This window comes from Globicephala melas, chromosome 8 (genome assembly GCF_963455315.2).
Source record: "Globicephala melas chromosome 8, mGloMel1.2, whole genome shotgun sequence".
In the NCBI taxonomy this organism is placed as follows: Eukaryota; Metazoa; Chordata; class Mammalia; order Artiodactyla; family Delphinidae; genus Globicephala; species Globicephala melas.
The window spans coordinates 89,103,618-89,128,338 of NC_083321.1; the positions used below are offsets into that span (position 1 = coordinate 89,103,618).

General features: G+C 46.6%; 1 protein-coding gene across 18 annotated transcripts in view; it reads left to right on the plus strand.

Annotated features, from left to right (window-relative positions):
* The window catches only part of NCAM1 (neural cell adhesion molecule 1), a 318,154-nt gene that overhangs the window by 256,439 nt on the left and 36,994 nt on the right, over positions 1-24,721 (plus strand). For 5 of the 18 annotated variants that reach the window (XM_060304054.1, XM_060304055.1, XM_060304049.1 and 2 more), the window contains exons 6-15: positions 149-266; positions 693-856; positions 8,058-8,200; positions 14,239-14,268; positions 18,333-18,483; positions 18,790-18,974; positions 19,326-19,422; positions 19,730-19,900; positions 21,523-21,654; positions 22,999-23,013. In XM_060304054.1, coding sequence (XP_060160037.1) covers positions 149-266; positions 693-856; positions 8,058-8,200; positions 14,239-14,268; positions 18,333-18,483; positions 18,790-18,974; positions 19,326-19,422; positions 19,730-19,900; positions 21,523-21,654; positions 22,999-23,013 — 1,206 coding nt within the window. The remainder of the gene's footprint in view (positions 1-148; positions 267-692; positions 857-8,057; positions 8,201-14,238; positions 14,269-18,332; positions 18,484-18,789; positions 18,975-19,325; positions 19,423-19,729; positions 19,901-21,522; positions 21,655-22,998; positions 23,014-24,721) is intronic. The other 13 variants (XM_060304050.1, XM_060304057.1, XM_060304051.1 and 10 more) reach the window with 3 other exon arrangements.

Sequence of the window (24,721 nt, forward strand, 5' to 3'; positions counted from 1 at the left end):
ACCTGAACTTAGATCCCTTACAGTAACTGTGCAGCTGCCCAGGACTCTTGACCGTCTGACCTGGGGTCTCCCGGAAGTGCCTCTTCTCCAGGCCAGCGGGTCCTTCCAAGTTTTCCCCGCCACCCCTGACAGTCCTTCTTTCCTTCAGTGCCACCCACCGTCCAGGCCAGACAGAGCATAGTGAACGCCACCGCTAACCTCGGCCAGTCCGTCACCCTGGTGTGCGATGCCGAAGGCTTCCCAGAACCCACCATGAGCTGGACAAAGTAAGAAACTGGCTCGTGCTTTTTATCGCCAACTAGTGGAGAAGGAGACCTTGCAGGGCCTGTCCTGTGTTGGCGTTCCGAGGGAACAGGGGTGGGCGGCTGGGGAGCATCAGCTCTGGGTGCAGAATGGATTCTTTTCTGTCAGGTCCTCTTGCCTTGTGTGTGCATTGGATTCCTTCATTTTCAGTTTGTGGGGCAGAACCAGAGGTTCTCTTTGGAATTTCGGGGGGCGCAATTTGCAGCCCTTGGGCGGAACTGGAGGTTTGGGTAGAGGAATCACGAGGAAGTACAATTTGGCGTCTTAACGTTCTGTGAAGATTCCGCCTTTCGCGTGGGCTCGGTCCGCGTTTTATGGAAACTAATTAAAAATTAACCTCTTAGCTCTGTAGTCAAAATCACGGTCCTCTACATTTCTGTGCCCTGCAGGGACGGGGAGCAGATAGAGAATGAGGAGGAGAAGTACCTCTTCAGCGACGACAGCTCTGAGCTGACCATCAGGAAGGTGGACAAGAACGACGAGGCCGAGTACGTCTGCATCGCCGAGAACAAGGCCGGCGAGCAAGATGCGTCCATCCACCTCAAGGTCTTCGGTAAGGACAGGGGGGTCAAGGTCACCCCTCTGCCACAGCTCCGCTTACCCCACACAGTCCATCAGCAAGACCCTGTCCACTCTGCCTGGGAACCTACCCCCCTTCTTGCCAGCTTCACCACCTCGGCCCTAGTCCAAGCCATGCATCGGTCCCCTTCAGCGCCTCCCAATCACAGTAGCTAGAATAACCTTAAGCGCCACCGCTCTGTTTCAGATCCTCCAGTGGCTTCCTATTGCAACCAGAATAAAATCCAGACGCCCTGCCATCAACAGAGGCCAGATCTGAGCTAGCCCCTGGCTCCCTTCCTGACCTCATCCTGCCTCTGCTGTGCTCTCCATTTAAAGCTCTCCAAGCCCGGAAGCCCTCTTCTTCTCCCTCAGACACACTAAGCTTGTTCTCTGTCTCAGGGCTGTTACACTAGATGCTTCTTCTGCTTGGAATATCATTGCCCCAGATCCCCTGTGAGCCGCCCTCGTGTCATCCCTAATCCAGATGTCATTGCATCACTCAGATCAGCTTCTCAGTGACTCCTTCCCTCCCTGCTCTGGCCAGTGCATCTCCCTTATCTTCACCCCACCCATCTCTTCTCCAGTGCCCTTCTCGGTACCTAAACTCATCTCATTTACATACTGGTTTGGGGAGTTATTTCTCCTGCCTCCACTCTTACACGTCACTTTATCTCCGGCATTCCAAACAGCGCCAGACTCCGGAATAGGCCCTTGCTAAATATAACTGACCAAGTGGCTGCCTCTGTCTCCATTTCTTCTTTCCCTGGCCTGTGTGAAGCAGGGTCATAAAAGTCATGAAAAGAACCTCCATAGCTCTACTCACTTCGTCTCTATAAACTCAGTTAACTTCCGTTCATTTAGAGTTGAAATGCACTTTGACCTGACTTTGACAAACAAATTTGTGGCAGAGAGATGTTTAACCTAGTGGCTCTCAGCTCTGTCTGCCCGTCTTTTTTAAAAACACAGATAAGCGAGTCCACCGTACGTAGTGGACTGCCAGAGTACAGACACCGCAGGGGCAGCCCTGGCGCATGCAGCTCCCTGGTGGTTCCAGCACCTGCGCTTTGGGAACCTGCCTGGGACCCACTTGTTTAGCCTGATAAGGAGAACTCATTGGTGTTTGTAAACATACACCTTTGAAAACCAAGCGTTTATGTGCAATTGGACCCGCTATCCCAGATGCATCCCGTTTACTCATTAATGACAATTAATTAATGGGCTTAGAAACAGGTTATCAGTTTGGTCTAAATTAACTGTACATACTTGGAAGTGAAGCTAAACTTCTTGGAAAATATTCTTGACAGTCTTTTCTCTGATTCTGGCTTATCTACCCCAGTCACTCTGATTTTAAGTTTTTCTAGATGAAAGACAGATGCATTTGTTGATGTATTCCTTAATTTTCACAAGTATTTACTAAGCGCCCTTGTTGCTGGGCGAGGGGCTACAGAGATGAGTAAGATATGGTCTTTTGACCCTGAGAAGCACAAAAAGGGACATAAACATATAAGCCTATAAGTTATAATAGATGGTGTCAGTTAACAACATTTGAGTACCAGCTGTGGGCCCAGCCATTGCCCAGGTTATGAAGATGAATGACATGCACTCTGTTCTCATCAGTGGGTTCACAGGCTAACGGAGATAATCAGTGCTGACATTTTTAATAACCCATTATAATGACTTCATAATAGCAATATGCACAGTGTTTTATAAGAAAAGATTTGATTTCTGGTCCTGTGTGACAGAAGTTAGAGAAGTGTTCGAAGATGATATGCTTTTCCCAAGTGGGAGTTTCCCAGATGCAGGAGAGGTGGACAAGCCTTTCAGGGCAGGCCACACAGGCATCGAGGCCGGAAGAGCCAATGTTGTGGTGAATGTGAACTTGTGAACGAGGACTGTGTCTGCTCCACTCACAGGCATACCCCCAGGGCCTAGAACATCACCTGGCATATAATAGACACCCGTGTTTGAATAAATGAGGGAATCACAATTAGTTTTATATGAATGAAGCATAACGTATGTGGCAGGGGGATGAACCTGGAAACATGTAATCACTTGTCTTTAGGAACTTCTTTTAGATATCAGCTCCATAAAGTAATAATAATAATACCCAACACAAAGTGAGCACGTATAATGTGCCTAGCACATTGTATGTAAAGTACTGTCCATAAGTGACCTCTTTTAACCTCGTCACAATCCTATGAAGTAGATTTAATTTTTATCCCCATAATGCAAGTGAGGAAATTGAGCACAGAGAGATTAGGTGTCCTACCCAAGGAGCCGGGACTCAAACCCAAGCTTTCACATCCATTCCCTGGGCTAGCAATGGTGGTCACTCCTCCATGAAACCCAGTTTAACACATAGTACGTCTGAATTCCATATGGAATGACTAGTGGATTCTGCCTTTACCTCCATGGGTTACGTGGTTTCTCTACGGAAGTACGCTCAGTTCTAACTTGGCTGGTCAAGAAGAGATCTTGGCTTCTGTTCCAGGCCTCTCTGGTGGCGATGGCTGCCCCAGGAAGGAGGAATGTGTAGTGTCAAGAGCCGTGTGGGGCTGTGCTAAGGTGAAGAGGGTGGGAGAGTCCAGGGAAGGAGGCAGGGAAAGTAGGGTGCAGGAACTGTGGGACGTCAGGATTTGTATTTCCACCCTCCTCCCTTGCCACAGATTCCCTCCTGCATCACACACACACTCTCTCACACACACACACACATTCACATTCTCTCTCTCACACACACACTCACACACACACACTCTCTCACACACACACAGTCTCACGCACACACACTCAGACACTCCTTCACACACACACTCTCTCACATACACACTCATACACACTCACGCACACACACACACTCCCTCTCTCACACACACAGTCTCTCACACACACTCACACGTACTCTCTCTTACACACACACAGTCTCTCGCACACACGCACACACACACACTCCCTCTCTCTCACACACACACACTCTCTCTCTCACACACACACACACACACACACACACACACACTCCCTCTCTCTCTCTCTCTGTGTCTCTCATTCCACTACCACAGTTCTCCCCCAAGACTGCAGCTGGGAGAATGTTCATTAGGCAGCCCAGTAGAGCAAACAAGTAGATGTGGGCCGACTCCTGCAGAGACAGGTAAAAGGATCATAGACGCCCCATCCTCCGGGCCCCATCCACCTCTAATCTGGGCCCCATCCTCCTCTGTAACATCCTGAGGAGAGTTCACATGGTCTCCTTGGAGCAACCTGGTACCCCATGTATACCCTCCTTTCTCTCTTCATTTCACATTCCTGACCTCCTTTCTCTCCTCCTCCTTCTTGCCTCCCCATGGATTTTGGAGATTGGTACTAAGGCCTGGGAGCCGGGTGGGGAAGGGCTAGCTAGTTGGGACTTCCTCTTTCTTCAGCCCCTTTTTCCCTCTCCTTGGCCTTCTGCCTTGCCATCGGGGACCAGCATTTGGGGAGAAATGGGGTAGGTTCCCCAGAAGCAGCAGAGTTCAGAGGAGGAAAGAAGCCTGTAGCTTAGATAGTAAAGAAGTTCTCAGAACTCTGGCTTCAAGAAGGGATCGCAATTAGTGTGTAAGGGACATACCTAAATTAGGGACTATCGTTTATCCTAAGTCATACCATTTTTTCTTAAGAAAGGGACGTGTTCTAGCATGCACTGCCCTAGTTACCAGCCAGAAGCTCTTTTTACTAAGAGCATCCTCCCTTCCTTTAAACTTGGCAGTGAATTTCCATTGCTCCCCTCCCCTGGGCCCTTCTGAAGAAGTATTTTTGTCTCCACAGATTCTTATTATGCTCGTACGAATGCTCTTGAGGCCTCATGGTGCTGTGGTCTGAGGCAAGTTCACCAGTGGGCAGAAGCTTTGCTTAGCTGACCCCTTAGGACCAAAGCAGCCCTTGTGAGTTACAGCAAAGGACAAACAGGCTCCTGAACGAAGGGGTACCCTGTCATGCCCAACACCTCAGTGCAGGGAAGCAGGGGCCCTGGAGCCCTCCTGGGCCTTGCAGGACCCTGGAATGGAGTTAGAGTAGACAAGTCTGGCCCTCAGTGGCCAGGTGCAGAGCCATGGATGTGCTGGATGGAGAGAGCAAGCATGCTTAGAAAACTCACAAAGACAGCTGTGCTCACAGGAGGGTCCGTGGGGAGAGGTGCAATGGAACATTCTAAGGCATTAAGTCCCATGGCGGCAGGTAGAGAACAAAACAGGGATCCAAAGTCACAAGGGCTGAGAATGGAGGTTCTTTAAGATGGTGCACATACCATCCACAGATAAAACCTGGAGAGATTCTTCTAGATGCTGGTGTTCAGAAGGAAGGATGCTTTCATTAGCAGGATGACCCCACATCTGTCCGTGTCTGCTCAATGAGGCCCATCATCCCAGAGTAATTATTCAGAGCATGCCTTTAACTCTCCAGAATGCCCCAGTCTGGACAATAAATGGTGTTGCTATCCTATTTCCAAGGCAGCATTCTAAGCCTTCAGTTAGCTCCAACAATAGCATTGCTTCTGAAGTGCAGAAAGGAATAAGTTACCAGCGAGAAGCTTGCCTTCCTTCCAACAGCCTCTGTAGCCCATACAAAATTAGCCATTGTTGATCATGTTTTTAACAAGAGTATATTTTGCCTTGTTCAAAGACTTACACAGTGTAGCCTTTATAACCATCTGGGAAATGGAGTCACCAAGACCAGATATTATTAATAGATGTTAACTGGCCCTTGTCTGTCTTCTGCTAACCTTTTGCTGCCAGGACAAAGCACTGTGGAGTGGGACAAGGTCAGCAAACACTGTCTGGATCACAATGTCCATGTAGGTTCCAAGAGTCCAGAAAGTCAGCCTTCCTGTGGCTGCCTCCAGACCCCAGACCAACTGTCAGTTCAGTGAATTCAGTTGTTTGGCTGATTTTTTAACTTTTCAATCTGTGATTTTAACAGTAGAGAAATGCAACTTTTATTTTACCTCTCTAAAACCTTCTGTTCAACACACTTAACACTTACTCTGTCCAATATGAATTATAACCTCCTTGAAAGTTCTATTGATCAAGATAGACACAGAACCTTCCTGTGGGAAAACCTCACTCATGTGGGCTCCATCAGTTCAAATTTGTAATCATTTGACCACATTGGACTGAGATGTGCCTGAGTGCTAGCCACCAAAAAGGATTTGCTATTCTAGGTACCTCGTGTAAGTGGAATCTCATAGAGTCAGAAAGTACGTTGGTAGATGCCAGGGGCTGGGGGGTAGGGAGTAAGGAGGGAGAATAGGGAGTTAGTGTTTAATGACAGAGTTTCAGTTTAGAAAAGTGAAAAATCCGGGAGATGGATAACGGTGAGAGTTGTACAACAATGTGAATGTACTTAGTGCCACTGAACTGTACAGTTAAATATAGTTAAAATAGTATGCTTTATATTATGTGACTTTTACCACAATAAAATACATTTCAAAAAAAAAGAGTGTTTGCGGAGATTTCCCTGGTGGTCCAGTGGTCAAGAATTCGCCTTCCGGTGCAGGGTACGCGGGTCCGATCCATGGTTGGGGAACTAAGATCCTACATGCCGTGGGGAAACTAAGCCTGCGCACCACAACTACTGAGCCCGCCAGCACTCTGGAGCCCGGGCACCACTAACTAGAGAAGCCCGCGCACCTCAGCGAAGACCCAGCACAGCCCCCAAAATTAATTAATTAATTAATTATTTTTTAAAAAAGGATTTGCTATCAGCAGGCCATTAGTACAGATTAACTGTAGGAGAATATTTGAACTAAATGAGTCATCTTATATAGAAGTAGATATTTGCTACAGAAAATGCACAGCTCCATCTTTGGTTTCTGTTTTATTAAAACACAATTAAGCCCTCAACTTGGAGGATATGTAATAGGCAGTAGTTTTAATAGTCTACTTGGAGTTACTGTATGAATTTGAATATAAAGGAAATGTAATTCTTTCAAAAGTTGTCCATCATTCTGATTTATTTATTGTTTGTTTGTTTATCTAGCCTGGCCTTTTTCTCTATTAGTGAAATAAGTTATATTTGTGCAGTGTTATCTTTTCTCTTCGATGGATTTCAGAGTATGGTGATTTCAGAGGATAATTGTTTTAAATTGGGAAAATTCAATTTTCTCTAATGTTTTTACATTAAACTCAGCTTTCGAATGCTTGTGCTTTCTTGCATTTCCCAGAACATTTGGGAAATGAGCTCATCTCAACTCATCTTATTCCCAAGCCCCAGCCCACTCCCCAGCCCCCAGTGAGTCACCCACCACGTTTCCTTACTTGAGTTAATGCTAACACAACCCTCCTAGGTATTAAGAATCTCAGAGTCATTTGGACTCCTAATTTCTTCTTTGGGTTCTTCCCATCTCTACTTGCCCTCTGTTCGCTTCCACTTCCTGTAAAGCCTTCCTTCAGCATCTCTCTTGAAGCTGCCTTTTCTCCTCCATTCCCCCCCCTCCACCCCCGAGAGGACGTTCAGGATTGTATTACGTCACATCTGGGGCAATGCCAGGGTTTCCAGGTTGGTTTTCCCACCTTCAGGTTTTCTCCATCTTCAACTTTGCCTAGATTAACCTTCCTTTAATACAAATGAGCATTTCATTCCTCTGACTAAACACTGTCTGTGGGTCTCCAACAGGCAGGGGATAAAATTCAAGCCAGAGTTGTAACCGGGCAATCAAGATGCTCTCTGCCTGGGTCCAGCACTGTCTCCCACTGCTTTGAGGCACAGACACGCAGACCCTGACGCTCTGCTCTCTTCCCCACCCTCTCTCCACACATTCTTGCTTCTTTGCTTTCATTCACGTGCCTTTCTACACTCGGAATGACTCCGTGTCCACCCAAAGTTCCACGTACTGAAAATCTCACAACCCAGCCCCAAAGACAGCCCCAAAACTGTCTCCTCATAAAGACTCAGCCAGAGGAGAGCTCTTCCTCTGCTCAGGCCTCCTGCACCACCACCCTCCACACTCTCCCCATATGGGATGTTCTTATTACTGTCACTTTGGTGTCGTCATATGCCTGCTCCATTGTAAGCTGCTGGGGGGGTTCAGCTCGTTAACTCATACAACACCTAGAATAGGGCCTTATGATTAATAAGTTGATAACCTTTGTTGAATGGTGCCTTCATAATTCAAACCTGGAAAGCTAAAAAAATGTCAAACTCATGGAAGTGTTCTGTCTTTTCAGCAAAACCCAAAATCACCTACGTAGAGAACCAGACTGCCATGGAACTAGAGGAACAGGTCACACTTACCTGTGAAGCCTCAGGAGACCCCATTCCCTCAATCACCTGGAGAACATCCACCCGAAACATCAGCAGCGAAGAAAAGGTATAATGTCGCCCAAGAGTTTCAGGGCCATGGAACGCAGACTCTACGTGGATTGAGTCTGCCCCATGCCCAGTCCTCTTTGGTGAACCAGCAAATGGGATGTGGTCACTGGAGGCTGCAGCCAGGTCCTATGGCCCCCCTCCTCCAGCCTGCCCTGGCTGTGGCCTTCTCAGCATCCCCTTGAGATGGAAGGGGCACAATTCCTTGCATGGATTTGCAGGGGTGTGATGCTAGTGGGTATGGTTAGGTTAGACGTTGCAAGGAGGAAGGGGATAGTGATTTTCAAACCAAGGTTATGGAGCTGGGAGGAACAAGGGAAGTGAAGGTCCCAGTGCACTGGGTTATATTAGCATCATCTCAGGAGCACCCAGGGAAACGTGTCCCGGAACTAATAGGGATCATGATGAGCCTATTAATTCTTCTCCTTGTGATTTGTATGTTCATGCTCTACATGCACTATATGCACAAAAGCTTGGTTGCCTTTGTGTCTGCCTGTATTCTCGGCCACACTTGCATATCATTTTGTTCTAAAGGCAAAAATAATTAGCAGTTTCTACGTGATGATGATTACACCAGGTTCTACAATATATTCTCTGAGAGATGAAGAACATTATAGCAACCTTCCTGGCAAATTTAAATGACTGGGAAGATTTAGCTTTCAAGCACATGGATTTATAGGCCGCTGGAAAGCTGTCTTTATTATTAACAGTCTGTAAAAATTGAGGTAACCCCACATCAGGCAGCCTTTTGCTATTGAGTGGGCCAAAAGACAGGGGCAGGCAGAAGCTTGGTTTTAAAGCAACCTAAACCAATCTCATCTCATATATCCTGTAGTAATGGCTTCGTTTTAGTTGGCCAGAGCTTTGTCACCTATTCAAGGAGTAATGGCCTTAGCCTTAAAGAACATTTATAATGGATTGCCGATTGACTAGAATGTCACAAAAGATAGATCTTCACTCTTCTGCCTGCCTAAAGGAAATCCCTAGAGAGGGTAGACTTAAAGCTAAAAAGGGATAGCGTGAAATTTCAGAGCCAAATTTGGGATTTGCATTTGAAGAACTGATTTCTCTCCTACTAATAGAAAACAAAACTAAATCAAGAGGAACAGAAATTGCTGTTCCAAAAAAACCCATTAATTTTTGCAAGTTTTACCTCCAGAGTTCAATTCAACTTAACAAAAACTCAACCGAGGAACTGCTAAGTATTTTTGAAACTTGCATATGCTGTTTGATATTGTGAAAATCAACTGAATTAAGTAATGTAGAGTTTACTTGGATACTTTATCAACATTGGAATTAAACCCTCAGCTCAGATTTTAGCTCCCATCGTGTGTGTTACGTGGATTGAATGTACATTTCAAGGTTTAAACCATAGGGCCGCCACTTGGCAGATTTTTCTACATCAGGCTTGAGAGTAGATTTGTCCAGAATGACGCAGTGTATATCTTTGATCTAGAGGGAAGGACAGAAATAACATCTACCCCAGATGAATGATGGTTTTAAATTCTATATCTCTCCTAGGAGTAGCTCAATGGTCAAGCTAGACCAGAAGAGTTATTAAGATTTGTGCCTACCTCAGGTCCTTTAATAGGTGGGCACTTCTGGCTTGTATCTGTGAATTCATTTTTATAGAATAAGAACAAAAAACCAGGCATTAATACACACTCATACTTCCTAAATATTAAAACCAAAGGTGTCTAACAGAGACCATCTCAAGCCAAGTAGGCTTTGCATAGTTCAATTATCAGTGTAGATCATTAGTCTCCATCTGAGATAATTATTGAAGCCCAGCCACATAGGTTGTGTTGCGCTTTCTTTTACTGTGGACCGCCTTCAAGTGACATTACTGCAACATGAATGAATCAGTGTTAGAACAAGCCTTCCAGATTGGCCAGTGATGTGACCCCAGATCAGCATATTTGCCTAAATGAAACGCTGTATAGAAAAATTGCTATTTCTACTCATTACATATTGACATCAAAGAGGCATGATAGTCATCTTATACTGGGGGGTGGCTAAAAATTAAGGAAACAGAGGTGGCCTATTCGTGAGCCAGGTGGTCTCCAGATAGTAAATTTCACTTTTACTTTGACAGCTGCTCCTCGTTTTGTCCTCCAGCTGAATTTGCATTATACATACTGATAATTAGGTATCAAGATTATTAGAGTCACAGAATTATAGGAGGGCAAGAAAACAGTTTTCTTTTGAAAGTCAAGACTACGCGCTGAGCAGTAGGAATAGCCAATTGTTTCTTCTGAGAAAGGAAAGAAGCCTCCTGAGAAAGTAGATCACATAACCTGCCAGAATCGTAGAAGGTTGGAGGGAAGGGTCCTTTGGAGGTTATCTAGTCTCACTGCCAAAAAGTCACTCAGCCCCTGCTTGAAGGGTGACAATGTCAGTTCTTTGCAGTCAGGTGGCCAACACTGATGGTCAAGGGGCCCTGATTCGTTGCCCCTGCCACTTCTCAGCCTTCCAGCCCCTACAACTCAGTCCTTTGTGTGAGAGCCATTAACTAGCTCTCCAGTTTTCCTTTAGTCAGCCTTCTGCCCTGTAACACATCCAGTTATTTTCACTGCTGCTCTTATCTTGCGGTTTCCACACCCTTCACCTTTCTAGTCGTCCTGTACTAGAGAGCTTCACTTCCCTAGTGTCCCCTATAATGTTGTGGTGCCCAGTATAGCTAATGCAGACTTCCTGGCTCATTGCTCCCTTGATCTGGACACTGAAATGCTGTCAACACCACGTTAACCCTTTAGCAGTTTCCTCGTCCTGTTGTCTCCTGTTGGACTGCATTTAAGCCGCATATCCCCTGTCCTGTCCTGTCCTTATGCAATCTATTGCTTAACCAATAATGTAGAATTTTATATTTATTTCTATTAAAAATTGTTTTGTTTGTTGCAAGCCAGTATTTCTCAGTGGGGGTCACAAATGACAGTTTGGGAAGACTCTTTCTTCACTGGGACTGTCCTGTGCATTGCAAGATATTTAACATCCCTAGTCCCTTCCCTTTAAATGTTAGTAACCAACTCTAATCATTGTCATTACCAAAAGCGTCACATACAGGAACACTCCTTGGCTTGAGAACGACTATTTTAGTCCATCTTTCTGACCAGTCAGGACTGGCTTTCATCAGAACTGTCCTTAGAGTTCTTTGGGTCCAGGGCCTTTCAATCAATGTAGGTGCCCCCTGTTTTATCTATGTTTGTTCAAAGTAATGGGGCATAGCAGTCGATGGTGACCCCAGTTCTAAGCATAAGACCCAAGGGCAGGCAATTCAGCCTTCCCCATGCAACTGCCATCTAGCATCTCTATTAGCTGTTGCTTCCAACCTGGTATGAACGCTTGTTTGAAATATCTTTGTCCAAGTCACTGATAAAAATGTTGACTGGAACATGGTCAAATACAGAGCCCTTAGAATGCCACCAGCGCTTCCCTGGGGTGAGTGGCCCAGAAGGTGGAGCACATAATGCCTTGGTGCTCTCTTCTGATTCTGATGACTTTCATGGAAGGCTCAATGCTCCCTTTAATAAAGGTACTGACAGCAGAAGCTGATTAAAGCAGCTTAGTCTTTTGCTTCACTGCTTCGTTGAATCTAGTGTTAATCCTTTTTAGGAGGAGAGGGGAGAAAAGGCTTTCACTCGTAGGCTTGTGGTGACTTTCTAATGGAATACGGGCATTCTTCATGTAAAAAAGAAGGGAAGAAAAGCAAAAACCAGTACACTGAGCCCAAAAGTCACACTCTGTCTTTGACAATGTCTCTAGGTTTAGTCTAGTCACTCATTTAAGATTGATTATAATCAATCCGTTCGGCTTCAGCTAGTTGAGTTGGTTTCACTCAACAAATGATAATAGCTAGGCTAAGTTTGGGTCACTAAGATCATTAGAGGAGATCATCTGTCTGAAGGTTAATCCATTTCTTAGTGGTCACTAGTCTGTTGACAGAAACAATTTGAATATCGTAATGGGTCAGTTTGATCGATGTGTATGGAGGTCATCGTGGTAACTGAAGTTTGTGCATCCACATCATTTTATTACCCATCCTATCGAGGCTCGTGTTTTAAATTGCCACAGTGAGTGGTGCCAAATTCCAGGTACCATTTACATATTGAGTGAGAGCCCTGGATGGTAATTTATATACTCTCTCCCTGGCAGAACAAGTCCAGTGGGTGCTCATTTGAACATACCAGTGCCTTTGAAGAGACTGGGAAAGAAAGGCTTGTGAAGCCTTAATGTCTAAGGAGAAGGAGAGGAGCAAAGAGTTGAGGTCAGAAGAGATAGAAATAAGTGAAAGACATTTCATGAACCTTGTATTCTGAGTAAACAGAGTATCCTACAAAACAGAGAAACCTTTTGAAATTCTGAATTCCCTAGAAACCGAAGTTTCTTTTCACCAGAGAGAATTCCTCATTCAGTGTAAAACAGGTGCTCACTCTTAAACGTTGGGAAAGGTGCCTGCATTGAGCAGTTTGGAGTCTAGTTTATCCAGGATGTGGGCAGAAGTATAACAGGGAATACTTAGGATAAGTGTCTATCACTTCACTTCACTTTAATTGTATACATACTCCTACAGACTTGTGTGTAAGATCATAAAACATGCAAATATTAAAAGAAACTGGAACTAAAAGTTTTGGGAGCACTGCTAATCATATACTAGTTTAGGTTTTAAGTATGTATATTTGCATATCAGGTTGTCTTAAAGTGGGCTACATGCCTTCATCAAATGATCAGGGTCGAGATATATCCTATTATCCTACCAGGCACATAGGTCAGGCTACTATAAGCATTGTGTTACTAGCACCTACTTATTCTAAAAGCCACAAAACCACAGTAAGTTAGGAGAGACACAGGAAGAATTGCATCTGAAAAACAAACAACTCCATATGATAGGGCCCCTGAAAGTTGTCTTGATTCATGTAGCCCTGGCATGTGACGGACAAGCTTTTAAGTGATGTGGAAACGGCAACCACATTTGCCATGTTGGCCCGCTGTTACTTTGGTCTATGTGTGCTCCTCTGTTCTCACTTTCTTCTTCATGCCAACATCATGTGACATAATTCAACACCTCCATCCTCATGTCTCACAAAAGCTCCTTGCATTTAGTGGACTCTTACTGAATGTTTGCTAACTCGTTTGCATTCCCGGGATTGCATTACTGTGTCTCTGGCGTCGTTTCTATCCTTCTTCCATCTGAACATGAGGGACAATCAGGCAGTCATGCCATCTAATAAAAAGAATAATGCATGTATGATAGTTTTGACTCCCAGCGTGAAATCAGAAAAACTGTAAGCATAGTAGATTCCCCAGTGCTGGATAAATAAAAATCTTGATGTGGGTAGGAAAATACCTAAACCCCCTTTGTGAATGCCATCTCTGATGAAGACGGTGAACGCTTAATCCTGCATGTCATCTGGGCGTCCCTCTGCCTTTAAGAACCAACTGGAACGTACCATAGCACTCAGAGTTCAGTATCCTCAAAGCTTCCTGTTTTAAGGGCATACTTCTCATTCCTAATGTACGCTTCTGCTCCTTTCTTTGTTCCTTTTTTTAAAATAAAAATTTGATTTTTAATAGAATGCATGCAAAGAGTTACAAAATGCATGAGCACAAAATAGTATATTGGTGATGAGCTGTCCAATAAAATCCAAAGGAGGAAACCTACTCTAGAAGTATCTCTAGATTGTGTGGTTAGAACTAGTAGTATCACCTAATATTACGAGGAATGTTCAAGATGTTTTGGAACAGGAGCAGTCTAATATATCTGCTGGTATCCATATGTACGTCTTCCAAAGATTAGGAAAGGCTTTACCTTTGAATTCTACATCGTAATGTGCATAAGTGGGGGGAGAAAGCGGAACATAAGCTAAATCCTAAATTAAATCGGGTAGTAAACACACCGTTGTAAGTGGGCCTTGGAAAAAGTTCTGAATTAAAAAGAAGCTGCATGTGCACGGAATGCAGTGTGATACATCAGTTCTCTAAAGCAACATGTTGTAAAATTTTACTGCTTTCTTGTTGTGTTTTATATCTTGTTCTCTACAGGCTTCGTGGACTCGACCAGAGAAGCAAGAGGTATAGCTTACCTGACCACTAGCCAGTCTGTAGTTTTGAAAGCATTACAGTTCAACTCACCATTGCAGTTTAATCACCAGACATGCTAAAACTAATCAGTAATTTAGTCAGATTAACGAATAGGTCAATAGTGGTAGACATTACTTAGCAATAGTGTCACTTTAGGATGAGCAAACAAGCTGTGTTGGGAGTGGATGAACAAATCCTTATTATTTCCTAAAACTGGATCTTATTCTCTTGCTGGTGCTGATAAAATCACATCCAGGTAATTATACTTAGAGAAATAAATGGCCCCAACTCCCAGGCCAGGCATTTTGAAATGATACAAGTTTTTTGACTCTTACCTGGTTGATGTGGCTTTGGATCATAAAGTCACAGAGTTAATGATCTAAAAACCCACTCAAGCCCTTACCTTTCCAGCTCAACTCATCTTGTTGCTCACTTATCTTATCCTGACTGGTCTTTTGGTAAATTACCACATCACATCTCATCTCGGAGCAATGCAAATGACATCTCTCATTGGTTTTCCCAAATTGCTAAACATATCTATGTTACTGTTATAGAGCATTAAGTTTATGAGATTAGAATGATTTGTCACAAATGGTTCTTTTTTTTTTTTTTTTTTAAGTCAGTAGCATATTTAGCCTTTGAAATTTCTCTGACTGCTTGCTCCAGTTTGGGTAATGTGGGACTTAGTTTGAAAACTGAAGCTAAATATAAATCTTTAGACTGGAATCGCTACATCCCCAAGACCCTACTGATGATCATCCTATCATTCTTGACCAGATTTGTGTGATTAAGTGACAGATAGTGAAATAAAAAACAGTATGTTTTAGATGAAGTTCAGGAATCTCATCTATAAATACTTTTTTTTAAAAAGTAGCCTTTTCTCCAGATGGAACTTTGATATTGTATAATACGATAAATGCTGAATATGGCAATCCTGTAGACTGTTTTAAAAACCCATTCTCCGGTCTTTCGGAAATGATAATTATTCAGAACACATAACTCACGTGTTCCGGTCATAGCTATAAATATTTAATGCCGTTTAATATTTAAAAGTTGACTGCCTGTCCCCAGGCACTGTTGCTAGTTTCTGCACCCTGCCGTCGTCAGATCTAATTCATTATAAGCTCTCTTTGTATCGTTCCTTCCTCCACGTCGTAGGGACTGTAGTTAGGTGCATACCCTCGCTAAAACACTTGCCTCCTGTAAACACTCCCCCGGAGTGCTGTCACAGACTGGGTGTTTTTATTGCCCAAAAGTCATGCTCTCGTTGGGATTGGGGAAGGGAGAAAAGAAGGGTTAACTCTCAGCCACTCCTGAGCCACTACCCCTCTCGTTCTGCTTGGCCTTGTGCATCTTCCCCGTCACTCAGATTTAGACGGGGCTAGAAGAGGAGCTGAGATTTATCAGGGAGCATTAAGGAGATGTTGAGAGAATTGTTATTATTAGTGGAAGTAATTGGTTTACTCCCAGGAAAACAGACACCTCACTCCATTTTGCAGACGTGTCCTTATCTTAAGTTATCTCGCTCTGGACGTAATTGACTTTCAAGTGAGTTCTGCCCCCTGGGGCTCAGAAGTTCCGTTCCCTCCTATTTGTCTCAGTCAGGGATGAAGACCATGAGTCCAGATGAGCTCAGAAGAAGGCTTGGGTCATGGCTGATTTCATTCTGTAAGTTCTGGAAAGCCTTAGGACTCTTCCCTGCAAGAAGAGAGACAAAAATGTTTTGATGAGAAGAGCAATTATAATCGCCCTTCGTACGTTTTTGCAAAACCGGGCCTTCTTGCCACAGTGATCTTTTCATTCGTGCCCAGAGTTTATCTGCTTCCTCCTCGAGTCTGGACCATCAGCATGACGTGTGGTCTGGGTGGCTTGGAGGTGGCACTCCCTGACTTTGTTCTGGTGCCAGAGTAAATCATTTCAGAGGGAGATAGTCCAATCACACTGGAGTCTGTCTGCATCCCCTCGGAGGGAGAACTGGGCGTCTGGCAAATAATTCCATCATCAATCCTGTTTTGAGCCACCGCAAAATAAAATTCTCTATGGAAGCCTGCCTACTGCTCTGCTGACATCATTAAATGAGAAAATTTTCCAGAGAGAAATTTAGACAAGGAGACCAGAGAGGAGGCGGGGGGGGGGGGGGGGGGGGGAGTAAGGCTGTCAGTGCAACCATTGCCTGAGCTTCTCTTTGACCATTTTCTAGATTATTCTGAGTATAAACTGCTCATGCCCCCCTTTGTGGTTACTTGTTAATGTCCTTCTCTTACCTACAGGACTTTCTTTGCATCTTTTGCTGTTGTATCCTTCCTTATGGAAATGTTCTCTTGACTTTTGAAATATTCTGATCAGTTTTCCGTGTTTGTGGTGGCAGCCGCAGGACAAATCCTGGGTGTGTGACAAAAAATTACAGTTCAGTCGCTGGCTGGCATCACTGTTGGCTGAAGCTGTGATCTCGCTGAGATAAGCAGGAAGGCCGGGGTGAACCATGAATCCCCTCTGCCTTCATTCTGCTGTCTTGGGAGTATAGGAATGACAAGCAGGTCAGGTCAGCCCTCAGAGATACTTGCAGCGTTGACCTCACACTCCTGAGGCCACGAGTTTAGGGGATGCTTCAAGATTTTGTTTGGCACATGACTGTAGACTTCGGAGACAAGTGCTCCACGGCTGCCTGTGTCAGCTCCCGTTCATCCCCTGGGGTGCAGCTTCTCAGCCCATCAGCTTCCCAGCTTCCCAGGCCTCGTGGAGGCCAAGAGCCAAGGCATCTGGGCATCCCTGCAGAGAGGGGTGGCCCTCGCTGCAGTAGGTAGTGATGGTTTTGCTCGGCTCTTTTGCCTCTTTGCTGGCAGCTGTGTTCCGGCTTCTGGATATGAATGTGATGGGACTTAAATGACTGAAACAGATTAGCTCTACCAGTGATGGGACTTTTTGTGGTAGATCTGAGGCTTCTGTCAAGGCCAATGGTGTCTTGCTTTTGAGCCTCCCAAACTGGCTGCCATACGATATTTCAATGCTGGGTTTTGGGCTTCCAAACCAGCAGCTAAAAAGAACCTGGAGGCAGGTGTTCTTTAGTTCTTTCAAGACGCAGCCTCATGGGATGACAGGCGATATGCAGAGCACCCACCTGTCTATCTCTATGGAATATCGCTCACTGGACTTAGAGAGTGTGGCCCAGCCTACGAGGAGCTAGACTCCTTCTCCAGATTGCCAGCTTTCTTGAGGGTCTGAACCCAGACCACACGCCTAGACTCTTCCTAGGCCAGCAAACAGTTTACTTAAGAGTGTCAAGGGGGGAAACCCCTTGGAAATATTTCAGTGCCCATTGCCCAGGGCTCATATGCTTATTCCCTGTTTGACCAACTCTTGTAATTCCAGAGACGCAGGAAGACAATTCTAGTGTCAAGGGCTAGACTATGGTGACTATAGTGTCCAGCATCCCAAATCTGCCTCGGATTCCCTGTGTCACTGTTCCGGGAGAGGACTCCCTCTCTCTTCCCCTCACTTCCAGCTCAACAGCTCCTGAGCTCCAGATTGTTGGACTTTGTTCGATGAAATTATTTTACTTTTAAGCATCCAGGAAAGTAAGGCATGGGCAGAAATATGGATTTCTTGTATAATTACTTTTATTCAGATTCCCCATCATGTGTGCATGCACCAAGGAGCAGGCAGGTGGGCAGGGGGCTAGAAGGAAAGGACGGGAGTGCAGGTTTCCCCGAATCTCACGAGGCAGGACTGTTGCAGCTGCAACGCCTGCTGGCCAGACTTTGGCTTCCGTTTTAGATGTGTCAACCAAATCGTCTTGGGGGCCTGGGTTGTCCTTCTCAAGCCAATCTTGGCACATAGGCTAGGCTGCTTGGGTAAACTGAGTCCTGTTTTCTGTCTGGGATGCACCCAAGTTCCCATAGTGCTCTCCGGAGCCTCCTCGTGAGTCGGTACCTAAAGCGAGACTCAGACATTGGCCCAGAGAGCAGAGGGCTGTGAGGCTGGTCGCAGACAGTGATGGCCCGGTCTCCTGGCCCCGCCCAGCCCCAGGCCTGACGCTGTCCCTCCCCTCCTGGCAGACCCTGGACGGGCACATGGTGGTGCGCAGCCATGCCCGCGTGTCGTCCCTGACCCTGAAGAGCATCCAGTACACAGACGCTGGGGAGTATATCTGCACCGCCAGCAACACCATCGGCCAGGACTCCCAGTCCGTGTACCTCGAAGTGCAATGTGAGGAAAACGGTGGGAAGACAGGGGGCAGGGAGGGCCGTGCAGCTGCCAGGACCCGGCCCATGGTGGTTGACCCCTGGCCATTTCAGAGCTGTGTCCCCAAGGCACCCCTTCACTCCATCCCCCGGCTTCTTACCAGTCTGCGTGTCTCCCTGTGCAGCTCATGGGAGGGGACCCCGATCTCTGCTGTCCCCCGGCACCAGCTCGGCCTCAAGGCGTGACCAGCTTCCCGGTGCCAAGAGACGGAGTGGGGGGAGGGGTCACGATCGTGGCAGTCTTCCTGAGAGCTGTCGTCCTTCTTTGCAGATGCCCCCAAGCTTCAGGGCCCTGTGGCTGTGTACACTTGGGAGGGCAACCAGGTGAACATCACCTGCGAGGTGTTTGCCTACCCCGGTGCCACAATCTCGTGGTTCCGAGACGGCCAGCTGCTGCCAAGCTCCAACTACAGCAATATCAAGATCTACAACACCCCGTCCGCCAGCTACCTGGAGGTGAGACGTGGGGACGGCGGGCAGGGTGGAGGAGGCGCCGTTTGAGGATGGGCAGGCTGCTGGACACAGCTAAAATCTTCTCGCTTGCTTCTCTAGCACGTCCTGAGCGGGGGAGCCACTGGCTGAGGAAGAAAGTGAGCCTCAGCCCTCGTTTTCTCCCCGGAGCTAGACGGGGGCCTGGGAGGCAGAGTGTGCCTCTCCCATGATCCCCTTTTCTGTTCTCTCTGGGTTCAGGCTCGGCTGCAGCTTTACTGATTCTATTCTCTACTAATTTTAGTTCAATAAATAAGGATCTGAGGTGGGGGCCCATCCGTGGGACACTCGTAACTCAAGAGCTCCTTCTTTCTAAAGGTGACCCCGGACTCTGAAAATGATTTTGGAAACTATAACTGTACCGCAGTGAACCGCATCGGACAGGAGTCTTTGGAATTCATCCTTGTCCAAGCAGGTGAGCACCCCTTATGGCTGCACACCCTCACCCTTGCCGGCCCTTTTCATGACCTTCTGTGATGACAGGAGCATGGGAAGAAGAGGGGGTGAGAGTCAGAAGGCTGGGAGCTCTGCGGGCTTTGAGGATCTGGACATGGGACACGTTGGGAAAGAATTGCATGGTGAGGTGGACCAGGGGGAGACAGGATATAGACGACAAGATTCCCAAGAGTTGAAAGAAATGAGAGAGATGTGTTTCATGATTGGGAGTTACGTCCTGGGCCAAATCAGGCTCACCTGAGTCTCCACATGTGTCCTTTCCACAGACACCCCATCATCACCGTCCATCGACCAGGTGGAGCCATATTCCAGCACAGCACAGGTGCAGTTTGATGAGCCAGAGGCCACGGGTGGGGTGCCCATCCTCAGATACAAGGCTGAGTGGAGAGCAATAGACGAGGAGGTGTGGCACTCCAAGTGGTATGATGCCAAAGAAGGTAAGTTGGAGAGTGCCGGTTTACTTTAGAATGATGGCTCTGGGCTCACGCTCACCCCTTGCGTTCACCAGATGCTGGCACCCTGACTGCCCATTTGGGTGGGGTGCACACCGCTCCCCAATACTGAGAGAGGCCAGATGCCAACACCTGCCGTCCTGTTGATGTTCCTATGCTGCAACGCCATCACCGGCCCCCCAGGCTTAGGGTGTGGTCACATCTTATGTGGAGTTATTGGCCTCTGCCCCCTGGTACTTCAGAACCTGGTTCTCGTGACCCTGCCGGGACAGATGAGGCCAGCGTAGCCACATGCCAAGCGGAAGCCCTGCTCAGGTGCTGAGCACAGCCAGAGGAGTCCAGTCCACCCCTGCTCTGCATATTTGAGTTCCATGTGCTTCAGGTTCTCTGCTGCCACCCATCCAGTCCTTCTTGGGTCTATTCAGGGACTGCCCTGTAATTAACCAAATGATCAGAGCCAACAAGACAGGTCTGCTCTTACGTCAATCCTATGATATATTTCCAAACCACAGATTTGAAAAATAACCCTTGGGTGACTGCAGTTTGAAGTCTCTGAGCTCGGATCATGTTTCCCTGAGGACTGAATATATTTATGTCTGACTCTCCCTTTGGGGTTTAATTGGAATAACTCAGTGAAGTAGGTTTTGTTTCTGTAGACATTTTTAATCCTGGAAATAAGGGTAGAATTGGGAATGGGCTAGGACACGGTGTCATAGCAATTCAGAGACATCTTCTAACCCAGGTTTACTGAGCATTCGTCCTGCCAGGAAGCTCCTGTCACTCCTTCAGCTTTGGGGAGGGCTTGGAGGACTTTCTGGGTAATCAGGATTAGAGCTAGAAGAAAATGATCCTTGACCTCCCTGACTCCCCCCCGAAACCTCGTACCAAATCTGTGGCTTTTTTTTTTTCTAGTTAACTTTTTTATTGTGGTAAAATATATTTAACATAAAATGTATTATTTTAACCATTTTTAAGTGTACAGTTCGGTGGCATTAAATACATTGACGTTGTTGTGCAACCATCACCACTGTCCATCTCCAGAACTTTTTCATCATCCTAAACTCAATACCCATTAAACAATAACTCCCCATTCCCTCCTTCCCCCAGCCCCTGGCAACTACCATTCTACTTTCTATATAGTTGACTAGTAATAGTCTCTGTATAGTTGACCCTTCTAGGTACTTCATATAAGTGGAATAATACAACATGTGTCCTTTTATGTCTGGCTTATTTCACTTAGCATAATGTCCTCAAGGTCCATCCATGTAGTGTGTGTCAGAATGTCATTCCTTTTTAAAGCTAGATAATATTCCATGGTATGTATCGACCACATTCTGTTTATCCATTCATCTGTCAGCAGACACTTGGGTTGTTTCCACATTTTGGCTGTTGTGAACAATGCTGCTGTGAACGTGAGTGTACAAATACCTATTCCAGTCCCTGCTTTCAGTTCTTTTGCACATATATCCACGAGTGGAATTGCTGGATCAAATGATAATGCTATGTTTCATTTTGGGGAGACCTGCCCTGCTGTTTTCCATAGCAGCTACACCACTTCACCAACAGCCTTTTCCTCCTTTGTGACCCTTTCCATATTTTCATGACAGCCAGCGTGGAGGGCATCGTCACCATCGTGGGCCTAAAGCCCGAGACAATGTATGCGGTCCGGCTGGCGGCCCTCAATGGCAAGGGTCTGGGTGAGATCAGCGCAGCCTCCGAGTTCAAGACGCAGCCAGTCCGTAAGTAAAGCCAGCTGCCCAGCCTCTTCCCCTGGGGGGCAGGGGGGGCCGTGAGCGGGCCCATCCACTGTTCACATGACAGCTTTTTGTCTTTCAGACCCCTCTGTTCACGGTGGTCCCATCTCCTAGTTCTCTCACCCTCGGTGATGGCTGATACCCAGTCCCTTTGTCCTCACTTTCTTTTTTTTTTTTTTTTTTTTTTGCGGTACGCGGGCCTCTCACTGTTGTGGCCTCTCCCGTTGCGGAGCACAGGCTCCGGACGCGCAGGCTCAGAGGCCATGGCTCACGGGCCCAGCCGCTCCGCGGCATGTGAGATCCTCCCGGACCGGGGCACGAACCCGCGTCCCCTGCATCGGCAGGCGGACTCTCAACCACTGCACCACCAGGGAAGCCCCTGTCCTCACTTTCTTGAAGGGCTTGGTGACACCATCGTAGCAGCTGGTCCAGTTTGGTAGAATAACAGCCAGGGAGGAAAACCACTAACACGTGTTCTTAAAGACAATAGGAAGGATCACGGCTGCGTGGTAGGGAGGGATTTGGGTAGATTTGCTTTTTGTCACCAGGGCCCTAAGCACCCGGTGACCTGAAGGAAGACAGTAAAGTCAGTGACAGTTGACATAATTAGTTGTGGGATTTTTGATGCAGCAGAGATACTCAGTTACAGGAAAACGGAGCCTGCTGTAGAGTGTATGAGCAGCAGCAAAACCCCAACAAGGCCAATGGGAAAAACATGGCCTCTGACGTTCCTGCCTCTCCTCCCTCCCCACACCCAGAGCACAGTCGGGGTCTCCCTGGTCAAGGCCTCTTTCAGGAGTCGCTTCTTCCTGATCCCATTCAGGGTTGCAGCTCTGTCTCCATCACTCCCTGTTTCTTTAAACCAGGCATGCCGTACTTTTCCCTCCCTTCCCGCACATAGCCAGGCTCTGGGTGAGCCCTGGTTTAGTCCTATCCCTCCACAGACTGGAGTTCCTGCCCTGGGAGAATGGTGAGTCCATCCGGGTGAAGAAGGTGCTGTAGCACAGACTCCCCCAGTGGTCACAGAGCTCCCTGGGCCCTCTCTGACTCCTGGGATTAAAAAGCACGCGGGGGAATCCTTTGCTTTCTTCTCTCTGAAGCCGGGGGCCTGGGAAGTGATCCCCTTACCTCTTCCCAGCAGTAGAAAACCTGTCTCATCTTCCTCGTACAGGAATTGCTTCTTTCTGGATTTGAAGTAATTTGATAATTTGAGTTTCCAGCTCCGTGTGTTCTGCGGATCCTATTCATTTCTTTTACATCTTATTTTTTTTTCTTGGGTCTGTCTCTTGTCTTTTCTTTTCGTCTGTGTTCCATCCATGGGATATGCAGATAGCCCTCTTCCACGTAAGTGCCTCTTCATACCTCATTACCTGTTTCTATAGCGTTAACATCTGCTAGTTCTAGTTTTTAATTTAGTTCTGGTCCCTTTTGTCCCCTAGAGGCTGAAGTAGATGATATCGTCCGGGCCCTAACCACACTGACCTTAGTCTAGTTGTGCTCTTGTTAATGTCCGTAGGTTACTCCAAGAGGCTAACACTCGTCCTGTTTTAGAGCATGCAATTTTTGTGTCTTCTGAAATTGTGTTTATTTATTAATTTCTGTGTGTGACGATTACCCTGTGGCAACATTTTGCTGAGCCAAGCGTGGCGGAGGTGTGCAGAGGGTCTCTGAATAACAGGCTATAGCCCCGTCTCACCTTTAGCCGGGTTGCCAGAAAAGTGACCACAGCCTCGCCAGGCCTCTGTTCAAAATCCCTTCATGGGCACAAGAACCCGGAAGGATGTTCACATTTGCTTTTAGGAGGTGAAAGAACTGAGCTCACTGCCTCTCCCTTTTCTGTCTGGCAGGATGGTAGCTGGAAGGTTCTAGGGAGAATGGGTAGGGGAACCTCGTGCAGCAGCAGCTGTGGTTGTAAAGTGCAGCATGAACTTGGGTTCAAATCACGGGTACATGCATCCTGCAGGGGAGTTAAACCCCCAGTTCTGGTCAACTCTGTTCTCTAGCAGTAGGTTACTTGCAACGTGGATTTCCATGTTTGGGAAAACTGACCAGCTACTTAGTAGCTCTGCTGCCAAGAATGCAGAAAGAGGGTGATTCTCCCCAGGAAGGACACCCTAATTGTGTAAGCTATAAATAGTGGATCTGGGAGCAGGGGTAACAGGAAGCACACCTGCTGCTCCGGGAACAGAACTGTGGTCTGGTCTCAGCCTGCATAGATGCCCCCCAAACTTTGCGTCCACTGAGGCTCAGCTTCTCCCAGGCTGAGCTCAGAATGGTGGAGGGAAGTCTTAAGCTGCACACTCTTTTCATAAAAAGCTCCTGGCTCCTGAAAGGCACTCAGGGAAGCTTATCTTTTGGAAATTTATTCAGAAATACTGCAGCAACAGCAGAAACTAAGTAGCTCAGTGTAGGCGTTCTGAGATTTCGAGCAAGTGCTAAATCTACTCTCTCAGCAGAGTTGGTTCCTGAATGGACCGGTTCTGGAAGGATTCGGAATCGTGTGTTGGGTGGAGCTGACGGCTAGGGCTGGCAACTCAGCTCTGCCCTGATTGCATTCAGAAGGCACGAGGGCACCTTCCTCCTGGATCTTTACCTGGTCTTCGGGTGTCCTCTCCTCTAGATTTAGCAGTGAACGAAGGCCGGCTTAGTTATATGACAGAGAGGAAGGCTAGGGTCAGGCCTCCTTCTGAGTGTCTAACCAGTAACGGGGTTTTGAGTACTGAATCGGAGGAACTGGGTCTTGAAATTCAAAGGTCATAAGCGGTTTTCATTCACTGCCCGCCCAGCCTTTGTTAGGGTGAGAATTTTTTTTTTTTTTTAAAAGCCAACATTTAATTTTTTTTAGAAAAGGAGACCTCTAGATTTTATTGTTTGTTGTCTGCCAGTATGAAGATGGATAATTAACCAAGATTCCAAGAAGTCCTTTGGAAAATGGTGGGGTCAGTTCTCTATTCCAAGTCAATCGTGAGTGATACAGCAGCAGGCATTGCTAGTGTCATGAAAGGTCAGTTTTCTCAATCACCTAATAAAGGTATGGCTTAAAGAATTAAAA